Consider the following 26,907-nt stretch of genomic DNA (forward strand, 5'->3'; position numbering starts at 1 on the left):
GCACCTGCAAGCGAAAACTTAAAGCACCTTAAGCACAACACGGGCTAAATATTCATTGGTGTGATGTATAACATCTCTCAATCTCATTTGTATTATGTATGCCAGGGACCATGTCATTAAATGTGTTTTTGTACAACAAGCCTCTGGGTGTTTGTTAGTTCTGCAGGTGAAGGGTAACCCATGATGTTATGAGTGACTTGTTTCTCATTGAACTTTATTGAAATGGCACATAGTGCATGTTGTTCACCAAGCAAATGTTCCTGTCAGGTATCGAGTATGGAGCTTGCAGCCCTGGCATGTGGTGGTGGTTCTTATTTGGTAGGCGAGCTGAAGGAGCATTGGATCAAAGTGTCCCGGGTGTCCCTGCCTCCCTGGAGATTGCCCAGGTCAACGTCTATCCCCTCAGCATTTTCCTGAGCATGCTCGTCCTCGGACTCACTACTAGACTCATCGTCTGCTGCCAGAGCAGCTGCGTCAATATCTTCTTCCTCCACCATGTCCCCCCTTTCCAGTGCCAGATTGTGGAGAGCACAGCATGCAACCAATATCAGTAACACATGATCTGGGGGTATTGGAATGCGCCCCCTGAACAGTCCAGGCATCGGAAGCGCATCCTGAGAAGACCTATTGCTTTCTCTACCACCGCCCTTGTGGAGGCGTGGCTCCTGTTGTACCACTGCTCGGCCTCTGTTCTTGGATGGCGGAGAGGCATCATGAGCCACCTTCTGAGGGGATAGCCCTTGTCACCCAGCAGCCATCCATCCAGCTGGGCTGGAGCACTGAAGGGCCTTGGTACCTAGGAGTGTCTGAGGATGTAGGCGTGGGAGCTGCCTGGGTACCTTGCACAGACTTGCAGAATCAGCATCCTGTGATCACACACTATCTGCACGTTCATGGAGTGGAAGCCCTTCCTGTTGACGAAGGCACCAGGTTCACCTGCTGGTACCTTGATGGGCACATGCGTGCAGTCTATTGCATCCTGGACGCGGGGGAAGCCAGCAATGGCCGCGAAGCCTCTGGCTCACTCTGTCTGGCTGGCCTTGTCCATGAGCTAGTGGATGAAAGTCAATGCACGCCTGAACAGAGCGCCTGTCACCAGCTTGACACAACTGTGGACAGCTGATTGGGAGACTCCACAAAAATCACCCACTGACCCCTGGAAAGAGCTAGAAGCATAGAAGTTGAGGGCCACTGTGACCCTCAGAGTCACTGGCATGGGGTGTCCACCTAGACAGTCAGCTGATCTCAGGGCCGATCCTCTGACAGATGGATGTCACTGTCTCCCTCGAGAGATGGAGCCTCCTTCGGTACTATAGCTCAGACATATTGAAGTAACTGCATCGCCGCCTGTAAACCCTGGCAGCAGGATAGTGACATTTTCTGTGGCCCCTTCCGCCTTGGACTTCCTGTTGGCCCTGCTGCCCTTATGCCTGTGCCTCTCCTCCCACAGGTGGCTCCCCTTCAGGCTGAATAGGGACACCTGGCCTCCTCCCCCTTCTGGCCCTCCATTCCTCCTCAGAGGTGGTGCCTCCAGTGGAGACCACAATCCCCATTCCCAGGTAAGGGAAGATTGTCTGACACCTGGAAGGCCCCGAGTGGTATGACTCCTCCAGAGTCCCGAACTGAAGCCTCTTATTTCTGTCAAAGCAGCTCTGAAGCGAAATGAAGATGTCCTGTTCATGCAAGCAAACAGCAGCAAGTTATAAGCTAAAGTATAAACTACTCGCATTAGCGAGCCCACTCACGCTCTTATCCCACCCGTGGATGAGGCTTTTGAAAATGTGGCCTACCTGCCTGCCCGTTGCGCCCATGCGACGGCCTGAAAATCACACAGGCTATGTAAACTCTGAGCCAATTGGTGTCTCAAGGGCCTTAACTGGCCCGTTAATTAGTGGTGGGCATGCCTCCATCTTCATCGCATGCCCGCATGCTCCCTCTGGGTGCCCAAGGGCCCCTGGCTGACTCCTTGAGGAGAAGGGGAAGCTTGAGTGAGATCGAGCTGCCCCGCACCCCTCTCATGTACACACTGTTGGAAGCCAACTATGGTGTCAGCGATGGAGTTCAGTCCACACAGCAGTTCAGGAGTGACGTCTGGACCAAGGTCTCCATGGCAGCTGCCACCCTACCAGTGTTGACTGCGGTGCGTTGGAATGCTGGCACCATCACCTCAGAGTGAAGGTGGACAGACTCCTCCATCGTGCCTTGTAATCTGAGGAGTGCAGCCAACGTCCCTTCCTGATGTTGCTGAGTTTGCCTTTGCAACTCCAGCAACTGTGACATGACCGAGTCCAAAGACTCGTCATCTGACTCGGACTCAGCAAATTTCTGGCTTCCAAAAGTCCTCCGAGTGCCAGAAACCTGGGAAGTCCCTGTCACTGCCTGCTGTGGATCAGACAGTGTAATGTGCTCACCAGATTGTGGTCCCAAGGGAATTCTAAAGCTAGGCCCCACCAAGGTATGTGTCTCTGCGCTGGTGGAGGGTGTGGGTGAGCGCTGTAACCGGTCTTCAGTGAAGGTTTCAGCAGATTCCTCTTCTGAGCTTCCCTCGGGGCTAGATTGGAGGTCCTGGGCCGTGGACTCCGGCAGCTGTTTCCCAGATGTGCCTACGAAAGCAAGGGGAGATAATTAGTGCATGGCATTGGCCTGTGAAACAGGGCACATCACTCACAGCATGGTTGTCGGATGGCTGTTGCACTGCTGGATCCTCACTTGGCAGAGGACCGCCAACCTCACCGTCAACACAGGACCAGTTCAGATCCTTACCGGCCGGCTGGATGGCTCTGTTTTCAAAGTCCGTGAAGATTTTGATTTCTGGCATTCCTCCACCAGCCTGCGACCTCTCCCTCTTGTTGTGTGCCACTTGCCCTGCATGAATAGAGATGGAGGGAGTGTAAGCAGGATGCCTGCCGGGCCAGATGATAAGTATGCCTGGCCTGTGTGGGTGGTGAGTGGTCCCATGGATGGGATGAGGACAATAAACGTGTGTGTGAGAGAAGGAATGGTGATATCCATTGAACTGGCAGTGAGTGAGATCCCTGTGGAAGTGTGATGGGTTTGTGAGTGTGTGAGTTGAGAGTGATGAGAAGAGCGAGTTACCCTGGTGGAACGGAGGAGACCATTCATCCTGTAGTGGCACTGGGTGGCTGTACTCTTTTTCAGGGCATTGGCAATGACCACCGCTGCCACCACCTCCCAAGCCGGATTGGTGACGCCGCTGCCCCTCCTGCGGCCAGACCGGAGGTAGAGGACATCATGGTGGTCCTCCATGGCATCCAAAAGGCACCCAAGGTATGCATCATTGAACCTGAAGGCTGCACTCTTTTTGCCTTTCGGGGCCATCCTATCTTCCGCGCGGCAGTCATGGGCTGGAATTGCTGAGAGGTGTGCGTGCAGCTGCACTTTAAATGTGGCGCACGGCGCGATGAAGCAGCGAGGTGATGGTGTGGCGGGCAAATGAGACCTCGTCCGCAATCAAAACAGTGTGCTTCCCGGGAATGCATAATTAATGCGGGTTTGGGACAATACAGCATGAGAAACCGCCATTGCGGCCGGCAGGTAAAACATTGTTTTCCCCGCCCGCTGCTGCACTTAGTGCAAATCTGAGATGATTCCACCCCAAGAATCAGAGGCTAGTTTTACATATTGATGGACACCTGATTGGCTTATGTTGCTGATGTTCTCAATACAACTGGAAACCATCCTGAAGTGTAAGAGTATAGGGTGGTTCTGACCTTGACAGCCATTGGCAGTTCATTGCCTGTGGAAAACTTAGACTGCAGGTCTGGTTGGAACATGTGATAACATTGCATCGTACCACACCTTGTCAATCAGTTTCCATAAGCACACTTCCCCTAACAAACTCAGTCTGTAGATTCTGTTGTGAGGAATTGTGGAAGGCCTAGGGTGAAAAATCATTCTGATATAAACTGATCCTATTATTCCTCCTCCAAAAAAGCACATTTACAAGGGAATTTTTTTTTCTTTTCTTGTTCATGGGATGTGGGCATCACTACCTAGGCCAGCATTTGTTGCCCATTCCTAATTGCCCTTGTTCAAAGGGCATTTAAGAGTCAACCACATTGCTGTAGGTCAGACCAGGTAAGGACAGCAGATTTCCTTCCCTAAAGGACATTAGTGAACCAGATGGGTTTTTACAAAAATTGATAATGGTTTGGCAGTCATCATCAGACTTTTAATTCCAGATTGCTATTAAATTCAAATTTCACCATCTGCCATGCTGGGATTCAAACCTGGGTTGCCAGAGCATTACCCCAGTGACAATACCACTATGCCACCACCTCCCCTTGTACAAGGGAATTCCTATGGGAAAGTGCATTTTGGCACTATGGAGCAACTGAGGGAAAGGCAACACCATAACAATTGTCACAAATGCATTCAGGAAGGGAAAGCAAGAGAAACAGTTGAGATATAACCAGGCGATTTGACAGCCTTCTTACTGTGCTTCTTTAAACTCACGTTCATATATAATTCAGCATCTAGAAACCCTAAATGCTCAGTTTATATGGGTGAGTAATGGGAATAGTGATAACCAAGTAAAAATGACAGAAAATGAGTCCATGATATTGTCATGTTATTTTCACATCAAGCACATGAATCAGTCCTCAAATAAGGGACATGTGCAGCATGTATTTTGGAACCATGAAAATTATGACTGCAAGATGAATAATTGTTAGGGATCTTTTGCAACAGATATCCATCTAGCTTCCCTATTAGTTATGCCTACTCAATATGCAAAAATCAGGAAGTAACAATTGGAAAATCAATAGTTTTGAAAAATAGATATTCATTTAACAAGCGTTATAACTTTTCAATTTGTTATATCACAAAACTATTTGGTCATACCATACAGGTTTTGTATTGCTCTTATATCATCCCATGAAAGAGACAACATATTTGATTGATGGTATTTATATGTGGGATACATCACAGCAGATCGATATCTGGAATGACCAAGTCCCAGTGCATGACCAAGTTCATGGGTGGCAACATGAAATAAGTTGACACCTGCAGAGGAAATAATTAATTGCATTATGAACAAATTCAAAATATATAAAGGTCGATAAGAAGTAATAGCCTAGATAACGCTTATCCAAATCAGCAGAAGAATATGTAACATGTTGATATGACATTTCTCAGTCTGCTATATTAACACAAGCATTTATTTGAAATTAATTAGTACAATCATGCTGGCAATAATTTCTGGGTGAGTGAGTTGATAATTAGAGTGCACATTTTTTAAATATACCTTTACCAAGAAAATATTCTAATTTTTAAAACACATCTATGCACTGTTATTTATATCCTTGCAAAAACTGAAGCTTGTGTGTTATTTTCTCACATAGTCTCACATAGTTAAAAACAAAAAGCTAAAAGCTACTGCGGATGCTGGAAATCCAAAACAAAAACAGAATTACCTGGAAAAACTCAGCAGGTCTGGCAGCATCGGTGGAGAAGAAACAGTTGATGTTTCGAGTCCTCATGACCCTTCGGCAGAACTGAAGTATAGTTAGGAGAGAGGTGAAATATAAGCTGGTCTAAGGTGGGGGGCGGGGGGAGAGAGAGAAGTTGAGGGTGGGGTGGTTGTAGGGATAAGCAAGCAGTGATAGGAACAGATAATCAAAAGATGTCACAGATAAAAGGATCAAAGAGGTGTTGAAGGTGGTGATATTATCGAAGAAAAGTGCTAATTAAGAATGGATGGCAGGATACTCAAGGTACAGCTATAGTGGGGGGTGGGGTGGAAAGACTAACAAAGTTTTAGTTTTAGATTTAAAAATAATGGAAATAGGTGGGAAAAGAAGAATCTATATAAATTATTGAAAAAAAAGGGGGAGGGGGAAGAAACGGGGTGGGGATGGGGGGAAGGGGGAGTTTAAGATCTAAAGTTGTTGAATTCAATATTCAGCCCGGAAGGCTGTAAAGTGCCTAGTCGGAAGATGAGGTGCTGTTCCTCCAGTTTGCGTTGGGCTTCACTGGAACAATGCAGCAAGCCAAGGACAGACATGTGGGCAAGAGAACAGGGTGGAGTGTTAAAATGGCAAGCGACAGGGAGGTTTGGGTCTTTCTTGCAGACAGACCGCAGGTGTTCTGCAAAGCGGTCGCCCAGTTTGCGTTTGGTCTATCCAATGTACAGGAGACCGCATTGGGAGCAACGAATGCAGTAGACTAAGTTAGGGGAAATGCAAGTGAAATGCTGCTTCACTTGAAAGGAGTGTTTGGGCCCTTGGACGGTGAGGAGAGAGGAAGTGAAGGGGCAGGTGTTGCATCTTCTGCATGGGCATGGGGAGGTGCCATAGGTGGGGGTTGAGGAGTAGGGGGTGATGGAGGAGTGGACCAGGGTGTCCCGGAGCGAACGAGCCCTACGGAATGCCGCCGGGGGGGTGAAGGGAAGATGTGCTTGGTGGTGGCATCATGCTGGAGTTGGCGGAAATGGCGGAGGATGATCCTTTGAATGCGGAGGTTGGTGGGGTGATAAGTGAGGACAAGGGGGACCCTATCATGTTTCTGGGAGGGAGGAGAAGGCGTGAGGGCGGATGCACGGGATATGGGCCGGACACGGTTGAGGGCCCTGTCAACGACTGTGGATGGAAAACCTCGGTTAAGGAAGAAGGAGGACATGTCAGAGGAGCTGTTTTTGAAGGTAGCGTCATCAGAACAGATGCGACGGAGGCGAAGGAACTGAGAGAATGGGATGGAGTCCTTACAGGAGGCGGGGTGTGAGGAGCTGTAGTCGAGGTAGCTGTGGGAGTCGGTAGACTTGTAATGGATATTGGTAATTATATTTCACCTCTCTCCTAACTATACTTTAGTTCTGCCGAAGGGTCATGAGGACCCGAAACGTCAACTGTTTTCTTCTCCACCGATGCTGCCAGACCTGCTGAGTTTTTCCAGGTAATTCTGGTTTTGTTTTAGTCTCACATAGTATTTAGAGCACAGAAACAGCCTATTTGGTTCAACAGGTCCATGCCAGTGTTTATGCTTAACACCAGCTCCCCCTCCCCTTAAATGGATCAATGCCTCAGCTGCTCCTTGTGATAGTGAGTTCTTACAATAAATTTATCTTTTGCTCATGCTGCACTTTAGTTGTATCATGTTTAATGTGTGACTTGCACTGAATAATAATACATCTACAGCTTGGAATTTTTACTGCCTTTGTTTCCTTTATTTCTTCCACAATACATGGCATCTGCTCCAATTAGCATTCATCAAAAGAGCTGCAATGCAAAACTGACATAAAATCAAAATGTCCAAATTAACAGAAATTTGCTCCTAACAAGGTCAAACCCAACTAAAAGGGTTTCAAATTGGACAATAAAGCAATTTGAGAGTGAGAGCCACAGATTAAAGGAGGCTGGGGAATTCAGATTGCTTCTAGCACTTGCCAGTGCTTCCAAGAAAGAAACTTTCCACTCATCTGGGCAAGGGGTCAATGCACATTTTATTGTGGAGGTACCTAGCTAAAAGAAGACTTAAATAGATTAGCAGAATCAATTAGATTAGTCTATACCTGTGCAAGTTGGATAGACCCCAAAATATTTAGCCCTCACTATAAATCCTAGATTTCATCTGCCTTTAGTGAATATTCAGTATCTTTACCATAGCGCCTCACTGTCCAATTTTCCTCCCGATCAAAGTGAATATTCCCTCCAATACCCGGTCCAGGTGAAAACGCATGAGCCAAAGTCCCTCCATTCCCATCAAATGGAAAATTGTCACCGTGAACTAACAAAGAGGTGAAATAAGAACAGAGCAATGTCAGAAAGTAAACAGCAGTTAAGATGTTCTATAGACCAAGACATTGCCTTGAATCACTATACGATTTGATTAATGACAAGGAGAAAAATGTTAGTCTTCATTCATTTTCAGTATTACAGTTGCATTCAGTTTATTCCGCCTCAAACTGCATAGTTGTATTACATTTGGTGCAAAACCTAATTGGACAGAACCAAACTACTTAGGAATAAGTTTAATAACAAAAGCAACTTATATTTATATAGCATCTTTAACATAACCAAACAGCCCAAGGTGCTTCACAGGAGCATTATATATAAAAAACACCAAGCCACATAAGGAAATATTAGGGTGAATGACCAAAAACTTGATCAAAGATGTTGATTTTGAGGAATGTCTTAAAAGGGGAGGTGGAGAGTTTAGAGAGGACATTCCTTGACTTATGGCCCAGGAAACTGAAGGTATGGCCACCAATGATGGAGCAATTAAAATTGGGGTTGCTCAAGGGGCCAGAATTAGAAGAAGTCAGGGAACTCAGAGGGTTATGCAGCTGGAGGAGATTACAGTGATAGGGAGGGGAAAGGCCATGGAGGGCTTTGCAAGCAAAGAAGAGAATTTTAAAATCAAGGCATTGTTTAATCAGCAGTCCATGTAGGTTAGCGAACACAGGGGTGATGGATGAATGAGTGCGAGTTAGACTTGGATGGCTTCAAGTTTATGTAGATGAGAATGTGGGGGTCTGGCAGGCAGTGCTTTGGAATAGTCAAGTCTAGAGGTAATAAAGGCATCGATGAGGGTTTAAGCAGCAAAGGAGCTGAGTTAGAGGTGAAGCTAGACAAAGTTAAGGAAGTGGAAATAGATGGTCTTGGAGATGGCGTAGATCTATGGGTCAAAGGGCCAAATATGACACCAAGATTGTGAATAGTCTGTTTCAGCCTCAGACAGTTGCCAGGGAGAGGATTGGAGTCAATGGTTAAGGAACAAATTTTGTGTTGGGGACCAAAAACAATGGTTTCTGTCTTCCCAATATTTAGTTGAAGGAAATGTCTGCTTATCCAGCACTGGATGTCTGACAATTTAGAGACAATGGAAAGTCAAGAGATGTCATGGTGGGGTGGAACTGGGCATTGCAGTATACTTGCAGTCTAGATGTCACTGTGTTTTTGATGTGCTAAGGGGCAGTGTATACATGGAAATGGAAGGATAGATCCTTGGGGAAGACCAGCAATAACTGTACGGGAGCAAGAAGAAAACCCCTTCTTGGCTATTCTCTGGCTACATTTAGATAGATAAGAATGGAACCAGGTGAGAGCAGTCTCACCAAGCTGGACACGCATGGAGAGATGTTGGAGAGGGATGGTATGGTCAACCATGTCAAAGGCTCCAGACTGGTGGACAAGAACAAACAGGGGTTCATTTAGTGTTCAAATAGGGTCACTTTTGACTGTCACAATCAATAGAATGTCACTTGTGAATTTGATGAGGGCCAGTTTGACTGTGGCAGGGGTGAAAACCTGATTGGACAGATTCAAACATGGAATGTGAAGAAACGATGAAAAAGTTGATCTTCAACTGTGATGGGATAAATGCAGCTTCTTTTTGCATTGCTGTATTACGAACACAGTTAGGGTTTTAAATTAAAAATGTCTCTATGAATAAGTCTAACATTACCAAAATTCCGATGAAGACCAATGTGGAAATGGGGCAGATCTCAGTTTGGCCGTGATTCTGCTCCATTTGTACCCATAGCAGAAACTCCTGTGGGGTGAGGAATGGGTGTATCTTCTGTTTACCGCCTGATATCTACAGGACATGATGAAGAAGTTCCCAGGATCCTGCTGGAATTCAGTCCAGTATGTCCTTGGTAGGCCTCAATGGACATCCCAGTAGCTCAGTGTGGGCATAAGTACCATAGACAACTTTTGAAAGAGCCCAATTGTTCAACATGAAAAATTAAATGATCTTAGAAGGAATCAATTATCCGCACCACATGTGCCCCCAGCTCCATTCCAAAGAAGAAACATTGGACCTGTATTATTGGTCTCTTCCTGAACCTTTCTCCCATCATTGGGGCAGAATTATTTTATGAGTTTCTGATGAGAAGGATGCAGACATCTGGCAATGAAACACCCAAGAATGTATATAACTCCACTACGAGATTTGGAACAGGGTTGTGTGTAGCATTTGGCTGGATACAAATACATCCACTGGGAATCTCTGCCTAGCTCCAGCAGATTTTTTTGGGTTGGTAGCAGATTTCTCATTTATCTGTCATTAATGTTTGTCCATGCCCTAGGGACACATAATGGGTCTTCTACATTGTGAATCCACGTTGTAGGTGGCTGTGATTGTGAGCCCTTAGTGTGCCTGACCACCTTCGGAAGTCTAGTCTATGAATCACTTCCACCTCTTGCCAGGCAATCACAAACCTGGGCAGAAGGCCAAGAGCTGAGGAAGCCCTGCAGGGAGTTCCTGTTCCTGATGTTGCCTTGCCATATTGACAATGGCCATGTTGGATTCAAGCCATGGAGAACGTCCCAAGAAATTCAGTGTAAGGCTGGGGCCAATGCATTTTTGGTTCCTGGAGTTAGTTTTGAGGAAGTTAAGTGAACTCAGACGCATGCTGGAATGAGCTGTTGATTTTCAAGGTTGATGTGATACAAATGTTCTCTCAACATTTCCAGTTGAATAATTTGTATTTCTTTCTTTACTGTCCTCTATTTCTCTCTGCTCTTCATTTTTCTCCTGTTGTCTTCTGTTCCCATCAAGCAGTTCAATCTGGCCCAATTTCTGCACATGGGGGGAATTATACCCATGTAGTGTCTCCTGCTAGTCCAATATGACTTCGGCAGAAGATCCACGTCAATGCTGGAGAAAGGACTTAAAGATTGTTTGAGCCGTTTGTCTGAGATTTCTGCAAATCCTCTGTCAAAATTACAATGGATGAACAGGAAAGCCCTCTTGGAAATTCACACCCTTAAGTGTTTTAGTTGGTCTGCTCCTTTAGAAATAGGGCAACATTCAATTGTTAAGGGACAATTTAGGCAAGGTTTTCCATTTGGGTAAAACCCTTAGCAAAGGTACACAAAAATTCAAAGTCAGGTGGGCTGTCTTCACTGTTGCTTTTGGAATCAATATAATTAACGGATTTGACACAAACTCCAGGCATCAGGAATGTTAGGAATTCATAATTTTCCTTTTGGGGTGGGCAGGACCAACAAAGTTTTGTAGGATTTAATACCTGCAACAGGCTAAGGTAAGCGTTCTAAATAAGTGGCTTGTGAGCATAGCAGCAAGCTGGCTGGCAAATTTTGGAAGCCTAAGGCAGGTCAGGAAGCCCATAGTGCTAAGATGAGCTATCAAATTACCACTAGTGAAGTAAGACCAAGGAGGTCTGGTTTTGCATCCAATGATGCAGGCCTCAAAGAGCCTGCCTCTCAAATCCTCCCTGAAAGCCAAGACACTGATTAGTGTAGTGGGAAGAGGATACCTATTTGTCCCCTTCCATTAGATCCATCTACAGTGTGGCCTGGTCTTGGGCCCAGTGATCGTGGGAATCATCCCCGAACTGCCAGTGACTGGAATTGACTTCCTACTCGGGAACGATTTGGCTGGTAAGGGCAGCAAGGCGGTCACCTCCTCTATAATGTTAGACCAGCTAAATGAAGAGAAAGAAACTGAATGGCTACAGGAGGACATCTAAGGGATTTTCCCAGGTTGTGTAGTGAGCGGATCCAAGGCTAGGAAAGCTCAATCAGCGAAGAGCCAGAGTCCCTACACGATGTCAGAAGTCAGGCCAGCAGAAACATTCTTTAGAAGTCTGACTGAAGGGGAGGATGTGCTCAGCTGAACCTCCCTGACTAAAGCCCAGCAGGCGGATCGGAGGTCAGGCACATAGCACAGACTGCCTGCTCAGAAGCAGAAGCCACCAGGTGCCAGAGTGGGATAGTAATACAGGAGTGGAGACCCCGAGGGAGGCCTGCAGATGGAGAGTAGGCAGTGTTCCACCAGATTGCTTGCCCCCAGAATACTGTCAGGAAATTCTAAAAATTTCCCATGCCATCACAATGGCTGGACACGTTGGCACCAGTAAAACTTTAGCCCACATCATTAAGCATTTTCACTGGCCAACCCTGTGGTCCATTGTGGCGGAATACTGCAAAACATGCCATGCCTGCCAGTTTGCAGGAAACCCCCCAGGCCGCTATTAAACCAGCCCTCCTCAAGCCCATCCCAGCATTCAGTGAACCCTTTGATCAAATACTGATAGATTGTGTGGGTCCCCTACCCAGAACCAAGACCGGTTACCAATACCTCCTAGCCATAATAGATCTAGCCACCAGGTTCCCTGAAACCATTCCCCTCTGGAAGATCACAGTCAAGGCCACGATCAAAGGGCTGATCCAGTTCTTCACCTGGTACAGCCTGCCAAGAGAGATCCAATCGGATCAGGACACTAACCTTCCGCCCCAAGTGTTCCAGGGAGTTATGCACAGCTTAGCTTTAACCCAGCAGAGGTCCTCAGCATATCACCCTCAGTCCTAGGGGGCACTAGAGCAATATCACCAAACCCTGAAAACCATGATTAATGCCTACAGCACTGAATATTCCCACGACTGTGATAAGAGTTTGGGCTTCCTGTTGTTCACCACCCAGGACTCCCCAAATGAATCCACTGGCTTCAGTCCCTTTGAATTAGTTTACGGGCATGAGATGCGGAGCCACCTAAAACTGGCTAAAGGAGAAATTCCTGGAACCCAGGGAGGACACCTCCATGTTGGAGGGTATCTCCAACTTCCGAGAAAGACTGTTCAATGCCTGTGCAATGGGTAGAGAGCATCTGAAAGCTTCCCAACAGACAATGAAAAGGCACGCAGACAGATATGCCAAAAAAAAAATTACCCAAGTAAAGTACCTGATCCACACCCCAGATAGGAGGAAAAAGCATCGGCTATACCACCTTAACCTGTTAAAAAGGTATTGCAGCTGGGAGCCTGTGGGTACTTGCCAGTAGGTGGAAGAACGCGAGAACAGCTAAGAGGTATCCACTGAGGAGGAGTGACTGGGGGGTCCCCCAGTTGATCCCCTGACTGCCAGGGTCTTGAAGGGCCTAATGCCCAATTCGTCCACTTGACTCAGGAACAGAGAGAGAAGGTGGCAGTCCTGCTAGAACACTTTAGAGAGCTCTTTAGGGACCAGCATGGGTGTATTACCCTAGCATTCCATGACATGGACATGGGAAACACCCCACCAATCAAACAACACCTTGCTGGCTGACCCCCAACAAGCTGGCTCAGGTCTGACAGGAAATCCAGTACATGGTGGACAATGGCATAATTGAGCCCAGCCAGAGTAGTTTGAGCTCTCCCATTGCGCTCGTCCCGAAGCCAGATGGGTTAAAGCGGCTTTGCATCGATTACTGGAAATTCAGTTCAGTAATCAAGGCCGACTCCAACCCAATCCCATGCCTTGAGGATTGCATAGACAGGGTGGGTCACCCAGCCTACCTGAGCAAGATTGACCTTTTAATGGGGTACAGGCAAGTCCCCATGACACCCAGGGTGAGAGAAATCTCTGCATTTGTTACCCCAGATGGCCTGTGCCAATGTAAAGTCAGGCTGTTCAGCCTTAAAAATGCCCCTGCTACCTTTCAGAGACTGACCAACATTTGTGGCCTCAACAATTGTGCAGTGTACCTGGATGATCTGATCATCTACAGTGATACCTGGAGAGATCACGTGATCCACTTGGAGGCAGTGTTCCAGGGTCTGAAGAGACCCAACTTGGTGGTGAACTTAGAAAAGAGTGTTCGCCCAGGCCAAGGTAACTTACCTGGGAAATGTGTTGGGACAAGGGAGCGTGCTACCTTGTGAGGTTAAAGGGCGGTCCCTAATAGATTTCCCCGCTCCCAAAAACCAGAGGAAAACCAAGTGTTTCCTAAGAATGTGTGGGGTCTATAGGGAGTTTGTTCCAAACTTAAGCACTCTAGTCGCCCCCTTAACTGATGCCCTAAAAAAGCACTCAGAGGTGGTGTGGACAAAGGCTTCCTAAGGGACTTTTGAAAAACTGAAAGCTGACCTGATAAACGAGTCAATACTAGCAGCCCCCAACTCCAGTAAACCTTTCGGAGTAGTTATAGACGCCAGTGATCTAGGGTGCAGGTCATCTTGCTCCAGGAAGATGAGTTTGACATCAAGAGTCCCATTGGCTGTTTTTCAAAATAACTCAACCACACCAGAAAAGATGCTCCACAGTGGAGAAAGAAACCTTATGTCTCCTCCAAGCACTCCAGCACTTTGAAACTTACATTCGCCATGGGCTCCAGGAGACCCTAATCTACACCAATCACAATCCTCTGAAATTTTGGTGAAAATTCAAAGCCACCAGTGTGCGGCTGTGTCACTGGAGACTTACAGCCTTTCAACCCACGATCACCCACATCGCTGGAAAGGACAATGTCCTTGCGGATGCCCTCTCAAGGGCAAAAACCTCAAAAGAAAATGCAACACGAAGCTGCCATTGTCCCTGCCAGCTGTGTGCCTGATGTGCCAGTACAAATGAGAGAAGGTATGTATACTTCTTCACTTCCTATTCTTCCTTCATAAGAGCACATAAAAACAAAAATGGAAATAGAATTCATTTTATTCCTCCGAGGCAGTGAGTGATGTCACAAAGCTAAGACTTCACATTATATTCTTATGAAATATACATTTTTCAACATGGCTACTTCCTAAAATTTCTAAAATGGGGCAAAGGCTATAAAAAGGCTGAAGCTATGTCTGCCTGAACAAAAGGAACTTTCTGGTAAAAGGTTTCTGAATAAACAGCTTTCTGAAAAGCTGACACCTCGTTACCTTGAAGAGATGCTAATGGCCTCCTGTGGCTGCAGAGGTCAATTTCACAGGGAATTATGCAAAAGTCATCTACATTTCCTGAGCCTGGCCTGGCCAATGAAGACTACCAATGTGCTAGGACAAAGGACCCAGCACCTTTCCTTTCAATGCTCTGGACAATGCAATGTTCTGGGGACCTGGGTACGAATCCCACCATGGCAGAGGGTGGAATTGGATTTCAATAATTATCTGGAATTAAAGTCTAATGATGACCATGTAACCATTGTCGATTGTCATAAAAACCCACTTGGTTGGCTAATGTCAAGAATCCAGACAAAGGAATATACATCTTTTGTCAAAGCCAAAGACGACAGGTATGAGCCATGTGACATGACTCCCAAGCTGGAGGAACCTGTAACACTGTATTACTGTACTGCCAATTAGTCTACCATCTTCCACTTAGCAAGCAGCAGCTCAGAACAAGGGCTCGGTCCAGGAGAATGAATGGCCCTCATCTGCACTGTTTCTACTGGAACTTCTGTACCAGCACCTAGAATACTAATTCATCTCTACGTGCCTATCCCATCATGGAAGTCATTTCTACTCAGTACATGGATTATCCAGCATCAGCCTTTAACCTGCCAATCTCTGTGAAAGAATACACCATTGGATTCAATTCTGGACTCTTGACTCACGTGAAACAATAATTCTTTGATCTGTGGTCTTTGTCCTGTAAATCTTTCTTTCTCTAGCCCTCTCTTATTGTATGAATGCACCAGAGACTATGTACTGACACATCCTCTCCTGCGTTTTGAGCGTGCCCAAATAAACTTACACTCTAAGTTTACCTAACTTGAGTTTGCTGTGATAGAAATTGGATCACACCAAAACTGAGGGATTGGTAAATACACCACCACTTATAAAGGGGGAAATCAATACACCTTTCTGTTTACGGATGGGTGGTGAGAGGGGAAATCAGGGCTGTTTAAATTAAACCCCCTCCTGTCTGGAACGCTTACACAATAAAAGCAAAGTATTGCAGGTGCTGGAAACCTAATAAAAACAGAAAATGTTGGAAAAACTCAGCAGGTCTGGCAGCATCTGTGGAAAGAGAAACAGAGTTAACGATTCGAGACCAAAATGACTCTTCTTCACTTACACACTGACATAAATTAACCCAGTGGAAGCCCACATGAAATGTAATTTCTGTCTGCATACTTCAAAGCTAGGACGGACAGAATGGATGTAAAACAGTCCAAGATCATTGTGAAGCAGACCGGGAGGTGTTGGGAGCAACTCAGAATTACTGTGAAGCAGACTGGGAGGAGTGTGCAGCAGGACAGGCTCACTATGAAGCAAATGAGGGTCATTGTGAAACAGACTGGGAGCAGTGTACAGCAGGTGGGGAACACTGTGAAGCAGACTGGGAGGACAGTGAAGTAGGTCAGGATCATAGTGAAGCCGGTCAGGATCATAGTGAAGCAGGTCGGAATCATTGTAAATCAGTTCAGGATCACTGTGAAGCAGGTCAGGATCATAATGAAGAAGGTCGAGATCACTGGGAAGCAGGTCGGTATCACTGTGAAATAGGTTGGTAATCAGTGTGAATCAGGTTGGGATCACTGCAAATCAGGTCGGGATCACTATGAATCAGGTCGGGAATCAGATCAGGATCACTGTGAATCAGGTCGGGAATCAGTGTGAAGCAGGTCAGGATCACTGTGAGGCAAGTCTATTTAAGCTCATTCGGAGGGAAAAATTCTGCCCCGGGCTTACGATCTTGAGCAGCAACTGATGTCGCTGCAGCACATCCGTGACATTGAGAACTTTGTGGATAGCACAGTTATAGATGTGGTCGCCCCTTAGCTTAAGAGAAGGTAGGGACAGAGAGAATGGGTGACAACCGGACAGTTAAGAAGAAATAGGCAGGTAGTGCAGGTGTCCCCTTAGTGCATCCCACTCTGCAACCAGCACTCAGTTCTGAATACTGATGAAAGTGATGGTTTGTCTGGTGATTGCAGCCAGAGCCAACTCCTTGGAACTACGGCTGGCTCAGCTGTAAAGGAGGGTAAAAGGAAGACTGGAGGTTTGATTGTTAGGTGAACGGACAGGCGTTTCTGCAGCCGCAGACGTGAATCCAGGGTGTTACGTTCCCTCCTTGGTGCCAGTTTCAAGGATTTCATTCTGTTCAGAGGTGAACAGCCAACAGTCGTGGACCGCTTCAGTATCAACACCATAGGAGGAAAGCGAGATCTGGTCCTGCATTCAGAATTTAGAGAGCTAGGTAGGAAGTTAGAAAGCAGGGCCTCAAAAGCAAACTCCAGGGGCAAACTTTTCCCCCCATCAGGGGGGATGTGCGGGAGTGGGCGTGGGTGGGTGGCTCTCCAATCAACGCCCCCAATCGGGGGCACACCTCCACTTTTCGTGGGCGGGCCAATTAAGGTCCGCCCAGCGTGACGTCCGCACGGAAGCGCTATGCGCTCCCTGTGCAATTGGGGGGGGAATGGCAAATGTGGATTAAGTGCTGCCTCAAGGAGATTGGTTCCCAAAGTGAAGAAGTTATTATTTCGAAAATTTCATTTACCATCCATGTCACCTCATGTGACAATTTCACATGAGTTGGGACATGGACTTAACTTTAAGTAATAGTTAATCTTAATTTTTTAATTCAGTCATGAAACCTCATCCCACCCGTGGATGAGGTTTCATGCTTTTTCAGGTGGCCACCAGCGCTCCCGGCCTGCCCGCCAACCTTAAGGTTGGATGGGCAGGTCCACTAATTGCTTTAATTGCTTTTTAAATGGTCTCAATAGGCCGTTGGCAGGTCGGCGGGCGCACAGCTGACTCAGCTGCGCCCCCACCAACCTGAAAATGCAAATGATGCGGGGTGACGTCCAGAGTTCCGCCCAACGTCATTCCGCGTCATTTTATGCGTCGGTGAGCGAGCCCCGCCCCCGCTCACCAACGGGAAAATTCTTGTCCAGATTGCTCCCGGTACCTCACATGTGAATATAAAAATAGAAGCATAGAGCAGGTGAATGTGTGGCTAAAGAGATGGTGCAGGAGGGAGGGCTTTACATTCTTTTGACATTAGGGTCCCTTTTCAGGAAGATGGGACTTGTACAGTCCAGACCTAGACAGAGCCAAGATGATTTGCAAGTGCTATTGGGGTGGATTTAAACTAACTAAAGCAAGGAAGTTATATTAAACCTGCTAAAAATGCTGGTTCGGCCTCAACTGGAATATTGCATCCAGTTCCGAGCACCACACTCTAGGAAAGATGTGAAGCATTAAAGAGGGTGCAGAAAAGATTCATGGGAATGGTTCCAGGATTGAGGTACTTCAGTTACATAAGAAACATTGAAAAAGTTAGGACTGTTCTCCTTGGAGAGGGAAAGGTTGAGAGGAAATCTGGTAGAGGTATTCAAAACCATGAGGGGTCCAGATGGAGTAGATGGGGAGAAACTTGTAGCAGGATTGAGAACCAGAGGACACAGGTTTATGCTAATTGACAAAGAAGCAATGGTAACACAAGGAAAATCATTTTCACCCAGCAAGTGGTTAGGATCTGGAATGCACTGACTGACAGTGTGGTAGAGGAAGGGACAACTGAGGCTTTCAAACGGGATTTGGATCATTATCTGAAAAAGAGCACTTGCAGGTTATGGGGAAAAAGCAGGGGAGCGGCACTAGGTGAATTGCTCCTTTAGAGGGCCAGGACAGACATGATGGGCCGGATGGCCTTCTTCTGTACTATAACCATTCTGCGAGTCTGGATGTTTTACTGCATCTTGTATTAAACAAAGATAATTCTCACTTTGTGTTTCTTTTCAAGGAACAGACAGCTCATAGTAGTTGAGAAAGAGGGTTTTGCCATCTAAACCTTGACTTTCTCACTCCCACGAGGTAGAATCTCTTAAAATCTTGGGGAAGGAGGATTCTGGAGTAAAGGACGCAGTTAGATAGGTGGCAGCTGCAGATTGCTGGAAATTCAGCTTCTTTTTTACACTTAGCCCAGTTTCCATGGCTTGTAAGTAAACTCTGTCATGAAATCTTTATTCCAAAGTTGAATATTCAGTGAATTGCTAAAAAACTTAGCAAATCAGACCTTTGAAACTATACATCCACATTGTGTTGCTGCCAGGCTGATTGACAGGAACTAAGTTGGAGTTATCCTGCATGACAGGATAGTGAGAAATGATGTGCAGGATGCCTCAGACCAACATATTTACATTTTGTTTTAGCCCTTTTAAGATCAGAACTTCCCCAGCCACCAGAAATGGGAGCTGAAAATGGGATGGGCACTCAAGTGGGTGAAGACCGAATGTCACAGATCTCCACCCCATTTCCCACAGACTCCTGTCTGATTACAAATCTCGGGTAGATTGTAATAGAAAGTCTTGACTAATATCCATAATTTTCCCAATCCCAGTTCAAATTTCTGCATAGTTTCTAGTGAACCAGTAGCTGTTACAATAGTAACGACGAAAGACTCCACATTGGGCGCAATCAACAAACTGGGGCCATCTTCCGTAGTAAAGTTATGGTGCAGATTTCTGCTCAAGCTCCTTTCTATAATCACAAATATAAAATCTTCCTTGGATCACACAATCAGACAGCATTTTAGAACATAATTGCTTTTCTCCCTTTCATTAAAAAATATTCCATCCTATAATTATTTTCATAGTTTCAAATTACTTTCATTATTCCATTATATAATTAAAATTCATAACCTGGTGCATTTTTTATTAATGCAGTTGAAATTAGGTTTATCACAAAAAATAAGCATGAAGGCAGGATTTTCCCAGAGGCTTTGGGATCCCAATGTCAGGTCTAAATTAGGGTCCCAAGCCTGCACTTGCCGGAAGCCAAACCAGGTTGTTATTTCCCGGAGGTGGCTCCTAATTGGCCTCCTCCGAGCTCACCGTCCAATTAAGGACAGCAGGCAGGCTCCCGAAGCTGTGGGCCTAGTCATAGGGTGGGCAGCTCTAGATCCTCGGCAGCCCCACTGAGATGCTGAGACAGAGGTGCCCCTCTGAGGCATAAGAATAATTAAATGTTACAAAGGGACCAAGGGGGCAGGCCCGGCTGATCCGGCAGCAGCATATGGAGTTGGCAGATCCTTCTTTATGGGATGGACCTTCCAGCTCCAAAGTCCCTCTCGACTGGCATAAGGAGGCCACCTCCATTAAGTGGCTGAATGCTGCCAGTCGCTCTAAATGGTCTGTAAATGTTGAGGGCTGAAAGTGCAGATTGGCTTCCCACAGCCTTCCAACTGGAGCAAATTTGCATTCTGGCCCACCCTGGGGCAACAGCCCCACTGGCAGAGATTCATCGGGAGGCCATCCAGACATGGGTCCCTGCTATTTTCCCGGCCCCTTCACCCATGTCCACCCCGCCACCCGGATCCTGCAAAATTCTTCTGTCAGATCCACCAGCTTAAATATCCTGATTTAAAAGATTAAAAATGACTTTAAGAAATATGCAGCACCATTTACTAATTTAATTGGTATACATTAGTTAGTCCCTCAGTAAATTGAATGCATTTTAGCATTTATTTTTCTTCAAAAAAAAAGGTTGATACAATACCTTTGTGCCTAAAATGAACCAGTTTGAAGAAACTTTTCAAAGAGCTGCAAACGGGCACAATTGTCGAAAACTCGCCCGACTCATTAATTCAAACTAGGGGTGTGGCCAGAGTCATGGGCAGAGCTGGATTCCAGCACAATGTTTTTTAAACCAATGGAAGATATCACAGAAACTCAATCTGCACTGGATGTAACACCCTTTTGAAATTCAGTGACCTTTCACACTTTCACATTATGGGTGAAGAAAGCATGACCTGGTGATACCTCTGCCCCAAAGTTTTTATTATTGTCATTAATTAGAAAATACCAAAAATGATGCTACTGCACAACAATCGCAATTTCAAAGTTGATTTATGATATGGTATGATACGGCTTTGTGTGTGATTTCAAATGATCACTTTCAACTGCTAAGAGGACCAGGGCCATTATGAAATCTATCTATTAACAGCAGGAAGCCAAAGTGTGCTCTCATCTCCTTAAAAAGTGTCATCATTACTACTGAGGGTGCTATTAAGGTCCTTAAAAATTAGTATTTGGGGAAGCAAAATAGTTTAACAAAGTTATAAATTATTTTTGTCCATTATATCACAAACAACCAAAAACACTCTAGGCTTTTAGCATTGTCAGAGTGAATATTGTCACTACAATTGTTAAAAAAAATGCTGTGAATGCATTAAACAGGTCTGACAATGCCTCTATAAGAAATTCCATTGTTAGTAAATTACTGGTGATTTCCCTAGTCTTTTATTCAAAGGTTACCATTTTCTCCAACAAGATCATCACAATGATCCTTGAAATTATTGCACTGGGCTTGAGGTAAATACTCCAATCACATAGGGCGAGCCTTTGCAACTAACAATGAATCCATAATTACCCTCTCAGATGACATTGTTGTTTTTGAAAATGTTGCTAGTTTCCTCAAAAGACACAATGTACTCAAATTTAACTCAATTGTGACAAACACTGAACAAGGACATACACTATCAATAATAATACTTACTATTAAATGATAACTAAATTTCAGATAGACTCAGTCCATAAAATAAATATGTTTTACTAAACAGTCTATGTTACTGTGAAGTGAATTTAAAGAAAATGAATAAAAAATGAACAGATAAGTTACTCCCTTGCTAACGAGCAACAAGTTTAAAAACAGTAACATACCACGTTGTTCAAATGAAATCATGATATCAGCTTCAATATGTTGGACTCTGACAAAATTCATTGGAATTGCTTTTTGCCAAACATTCACAGCCCTCCATATGGCATCTTCTATTTCAAAGTAGCTTAGTTGAGGTACATAGTTCACTATTCTTTACGAAGGAAAAACATAGTTTTATCATTGTAGTTTTTTGTTTGTTAATCTAAAATAGAAAGAAGTACATTGCTTGAATTCTTTACCTGTATGTGACAAATGGTTTTCTCCATCGAGGTCTTCCTGGATAGAGTCTATATTGAGCAAGATCAGGAGATCCACATCGAGGCATTTTCATTATTTCCATAGTTCCCTGGTTCAGTTTCCCTGTTTCTTGCAGTCCATAGAATTGTTGCACTTCTTTAATCTTTCCAGATAGGGAGTCCTTACTTTCTAAGAGACCTTCAGAGCCATCTCCCAAGGTATAGAACTGTTTAATATATTTCTGTTTGAAAGAATAAAAAATCAGATCAAATCTATTTCATCGATCCCTCTTATGTCTTTTAAAAAGCAAAATTATCATGATATAAAACTTATCAGCCTCTCAACACATTTAAAAATGTTTGCTAAATGTTGCAAACCTGTGCATAGTTCAAGTCACTTTGAGATATTTCATTAGTTTCACTTTGAGGAAAGACAGGCAAAGAGGAAACAATGTTCACAAAAAGAAAAGAAAGTGAAAAACAAAGACTCTTCATCTTCAGTGCTGTTCCTAATGAACTAAACCATTTCTTACTGAGGCTGGAAATCTTCCTGCAGTCAATTATTTAAAACCTTGATGATTCATTTCTTGTTAAAGAAAGTTTACAATTTAATTGGGAGGGGAATGATGTAAGAATAATTGGGTGTATAATTCATTAAAAAAGCATTGGCCCAGGCTGACATGCTCTTGAATGCAGGTAAGTCCCCTTAATTGGGAAATATCCTACACATATGATAATTATAAACATTGTTCATGTGCAATTAGATGGTTTTAATAAAGCCAAGTTGACTATGTTGCTGATGCACTGATGATGCAGTACTGATAAAACTTTCTTATCTGTAGGACAAGCAGTCCTTTTCAATCAGTAAAAACAAGTTGGCAACAGAAGAAGCCAGGATTTTTTTTTAAATGACCAAAAGGTACACAAAAGAATCTTTCTTGATTCATCATTGAGTAGCTGAACATTACAGCCTAGATAGGTTCCAGATTTGATCCCCACCCTTTCTTTGGTTAACTAGTGATGATGCAGCAACCACAAAGGCCTCAAAAGGCCAAAGGTTAAGGAGGGAAAAGACAGTCGGGACTCTTTCTGCTCCAGATTAGAAATGTGTATTTGTTGAATGAAGACAGAATCAGGTTTAGCTGTAATGTCCCTCAGGGAAGGATAGCTTACCAAAGTGCACTGTGAATATTTGCATTTGGATGATAATGCTTGGGTAAGGCACTGTACCCCAGAAGGGAATCAACATTTTCTTGCAAGGAAAAATAGTTGCTGGTGAATATTTGGCAAATGAATTGTAGGCTTTATTCAGCATTAACTAACTGTGAAGTAAGCATTATGTTAATTCATTATTTAAATGATACCCAAACAGCAGGGTCTCAGGAGTGACAACATTTGGACACACCCTCCCATCCCCAGCCCCTTGCAGCTATATTTCTGTATGCACAAATAATAAGGCCTGAGGTTTTAAACCCCAAACATTGGGTCTTAGATCTCATCATAATGAAGGCAGAGCTCTGATAGGAAGTGGATGCTCCAAGTTTAGGCATGGGACTGAGGAGCAACTCACAATCCACAGCAGGGCATGTGGGAATGGGAAACTTAAATTTGGGATTGGAGCCTCTGAAGAGGGATTGGAGGACTGGGGTGTGAATATCCTGACCTCAGAATGAGCATCAGGAACTGGGGGAGAGTGATCACTGGGTTAGTGTCGGCATTAGGTGCCATAGTGGGGTGGGTGGTAGTTGCATTGGGCAGGATTGATTGCATGGGTAAAGAATGCCACTTGTTTCTCCTTATCCAATATGGAGGGCAGCACACTTCTGGTCAGGTGGGCATTATATGCATGTCATATGAGAAAATGGGCCTTTCGCTAAACATCTGGAAAACTAAGGTCCTCTTTCAACCAGCTCCCACAGCACACCTCCCCACATCAAATAAGGTCACAGATCCTGCAAAATGTGGGCCATTTTCCGTATCTTGGGAGCCTCCTCTTGACAAAGGCAGACATAGGTAACAAAATTCATCATTGTTTCCAATGTGCCAGTTCAGCCTCTGGCCACCTGAGGAAAAGTGTATTTGAGGACCAGGACCTCAAATACAAGACTAAGGTCAGCTTCTCAAGCAGCAGTGAACACAGTGCACCTATATACTTTGAAGACTTGGACAGCTTATAGCAGGCACCTCAAAGCATTGGAGAAGTACCATTAGAAGTGCCTTTGCAAGATTCCTCCAAGACCAGTGGCAAGAAAGGTGGTCCAACAGGGTTTTGTCCTCTCCCAAGGCAACATGCACAGCATTGAGGCACTAATCACTGAAAATTAGCTCTGCTGGATGGGACATATCGTTCATATGCCTGACGCCAGACTCCCGAAGCAACTATTCTACTTTGAATTTGGTTGGTACAGGAGACCACCAGGGATGTCCTCAAAGCATCCTGAAGAGATCAAACATCCCTGCCTGCTGACCCATGGGAGTCCCCTGGCTTTATTTCTTCCAGAAGACATTGAACACATCAAGAGACTTCATCAGGCAGAGATGAAGTTGAGGCTTTGGAGGGAGTGCACAAAACTCCAAACACCTCATCTGCCCAACCCTTCAAGCACTGTACCTGCCCTGCACGTGGCAGAATCTGCAAATCGTGCGTTGGACTTTTCAGCCATTTCAGAACCCATCCAACTGGAGTGAAAGTAAATCATACACAATCCCAAGGGACTGCCTAAGAGAAGAGGCTATGTGCAATTCCTGCCCGTCATTTTGTGACCTTAGGAATGTGGGTGATATATGGCCTTTTTTAACCTCTATCTCTCATGTTCAGGGTTCTATCTTGTATATGTTAAAAAAGATAGTGGATTTGCAACATCATATGTCACAATGTGCTGAGATGGAGTCTGTGGCATCAAAGAACAAAGAACAAAGAAAAGTACAGCACAGGAACAGGCCCTTCGGCCCTCCAAGCCTGCGCCGATCATATTGCCTGTCAAACTAAAACATTTTGCACTTCCGGAGTCCATATCCTTCTATTCCCATCCTATTCATGTATTTGTCAAGCTGCCTCTTAAACACCACTATCGTACCTGCTTCCACCACCTCCTCTGGCAGCAAATTCCAGACACTCACTACCCTCTGTGTTAAAAACTTGCCCCGCACATCTCCTCTAAAGTTTTCTCCTCTCACCTTAAATCTATGTCCCCTAGTAATTGACTCTTCCACCCTGGGAAAAAGCTTCTGACTATCTACTCTGTCCATGCCACTCATAATTTTGTAAACTTCTATCAAGTCACCCCTCAATCTCCGTTGCTCTAGTGAGAACAATCCGAGTTTCTCCAGCCTCTCTTCATAGCTAATAACCTCCAGACCAGGCAGCATCCTGGTAAACCTCCTCTGCACCCTCTCCAACGCCTCCATATCCTTCTGGCAATGTGGTGACAATGTGTTGTTAAATACTCAGATGGGAAAGGCAAAAAACTACAACAATGTGTTCAAAACAAAGCTGATTTGTTTGAAATTTATCCAGAATATTAAACTCCAGCCCGGTTACAAGCACGATTAACATCAGCAGAAACAAACCCCAATTGTCAGAATGATCAGTGTTCAGTCCTGGATGTGATTAACAGCAGCAATCACAGCAGTATCCAACTCATTCAGTCACTTATGAACTCACTGGTCTGTCAGTAGGTGAGGTGACTGAGTGAATCACTTCCACGCACGGAGCAGGTGAACAGCCTCTCCCCAGTGTGAATGTATTTGTGTTTCAGCAGATCCGTTTTGCTTTCAAATCGCCGCTCACAGTCAGAACTTTGAATAGGTTCCTTTATCAGTGTAAACAAGTTGATGTGTATTGAGGTGGGACGACTGAATGAATCTCTTCCCACACCTGGAACAGGTGAACGATCTCTGTCCCCCATGTGGGTGCGCTAGTGGACACTGAGCTCACATGAACACCTGAACCCAGCCCCACAGTGAAAGAACATAAACTGTCTCTCGTCAATGTGAACACATTGATGGCACGTCAGCTTCACAGAACTTTAATGATATTCCCACAATCCAGACATTTAAAAGATCTTCTGTCAGTGTGAACTCACTGCTGTGTCAACAGGTTGATTGAATCATTGAATCCCTTCCCACACATGGAGGAGGTGAATGACCTCTCCTCACTGTGAACCATCAGTGAATGTGGGTTGTGAAAGCTCTTGTCACAGCCTAAACATTTAAACCCTCTCTCCAATCTGAATTTGGGTATGCAGGTTCGGCAGAGAAAGATGGTCAGGTCAGATCTCAGGCAAGGGGGAATTTTAGAGACAGTTTGTCCCGGTGGGTGAGTGGAAGGGAGGGAAGCAGCAGAGGCAGCTGATCGGATTGTCTCAATCTTAGTGACAAAGAAGCTCCATGAGCTCCTCACACTTGTTGTTGAATGTACCAAACGCAAACTGGGCGACCGTTTTGCGGAACACCTGCGGTCTGTCCGCAAGAAAGACCCAAACCTCCCTGTCGCTTGCCATTTTAACACTCCACCCTGTTCTCTTGCCCACATGTCAGCGTTGAGGAATTGGAAAGTTGGGGCATTGGAATTTGAGAACTTATTGCATGGACATAAAGAGTATCAGACTGGATGTCTTGTCTTGGTGGAGGAACAAGAAACAGTAGCACATGGAACATGCCTTGTTTCAGCCATGCAGTGAAGGAAGTGAATGTGCCAGAATCTCTTAAACAACAGGAGGAAGAGGATTTGAAAATCCAGGTGAAGCAGTGGGACATCAGAAGATTAGGAATAGGTCATTCAGGGTTAACTTTGATCACGGCTGATCACTCTATTTACCATCTTTGATACAAGTTGTTCGGTAACCTTGCCTAATAACAATCTATCAATCTAAAGCTTGAAAATTTCAATTAACCCAACATCTACAGCCTTTTGGGGGAAGAAAGTTCCAGATTTCTTGTACCCTTTGTGTGAAAAAGAGCTTTCTGATTTTAGCGTCACTCCAATTTTAACATTATTCCCCCTTATTCTCAATTGAGCCATCAGAGGAAATAATATCTCCATATATACCCTATCAAATTCCTTAATCATTTTAAAGACCTTGGGGAGAATTTTATGTCCTGCGGGCAACATGCAGTTCCTCCTGTTGCTTAAGAGTTTCTGGCACATTCACTTCCTTCACTGAATGGCTGAAACAAGGCATGTTCCATGTGCCTGACCCAATCAGGCATAAAATCGCACGCGATGATGTTGGGTGAGTGTCCCGATGTCATCGCACACTCGTGCGATATTTCATTGGACGGACATGTGCCAATGTCAGCAGTGCACCCACCGACAATTAAGAGGCCTATTAAGG

The 26,907-nt window shown here is 45.0% G+C and overlaps 1 protein-coding gene across 1 annotated transcript in view; it reads right to left on the minus strand.

The window, feature by feature from the left end:
• The window catches only part of LOC144682929 (collagenase 3-like), a 36,173-nt gene extending 14,075 nt beyond the window's left edge, over positions 1–22,098 (minus strand). The window contains exons 1-5 of the mRNA XM_078545834.1: positions 21,950–22,098; positions 21,575–21,813; positions 21,338–21,486; positions 7,618–7,743; positions 4,864–5,025 (exon numbers count right to left, since the gene is read on the minus strand). Of these exons, the coding sequence (XP_078401960.1) occupies positions 4,864–5,025; positions 7,618–7,743; positions 21,338–21,486; positions 21,575–21,813; positions 21,950–22,066 (793 nt within the window). The 5' untranslated portion in view covers positions 22,067–22,098. The remainder of the gene's footprint in view (positions 1–4,863; positions 5,026–7,617; positions 7,744–21,337; positions 21,487–21,574; positions 21,814–21,949) is intronic.
• Between the last annotated feature and the right edge of the window lie 4,809 nt (positions 22,099–26,907).

The sequence above is a fragment of the Cetorhinus maximus genome, chromosome 7 (assembly GCF_964194155.1).
Source record: "Cetorhinus maximus chromosome 7, sCetMax3.hap1.1, whole genome shotgun sequence".
Lineage (NCBI taxonomy): Eukaryota > Metazoa > Chordata > Chondrichthyes > Lamniformes > Cetorhinidae > Cetorhinus > Cetorhinus maximus.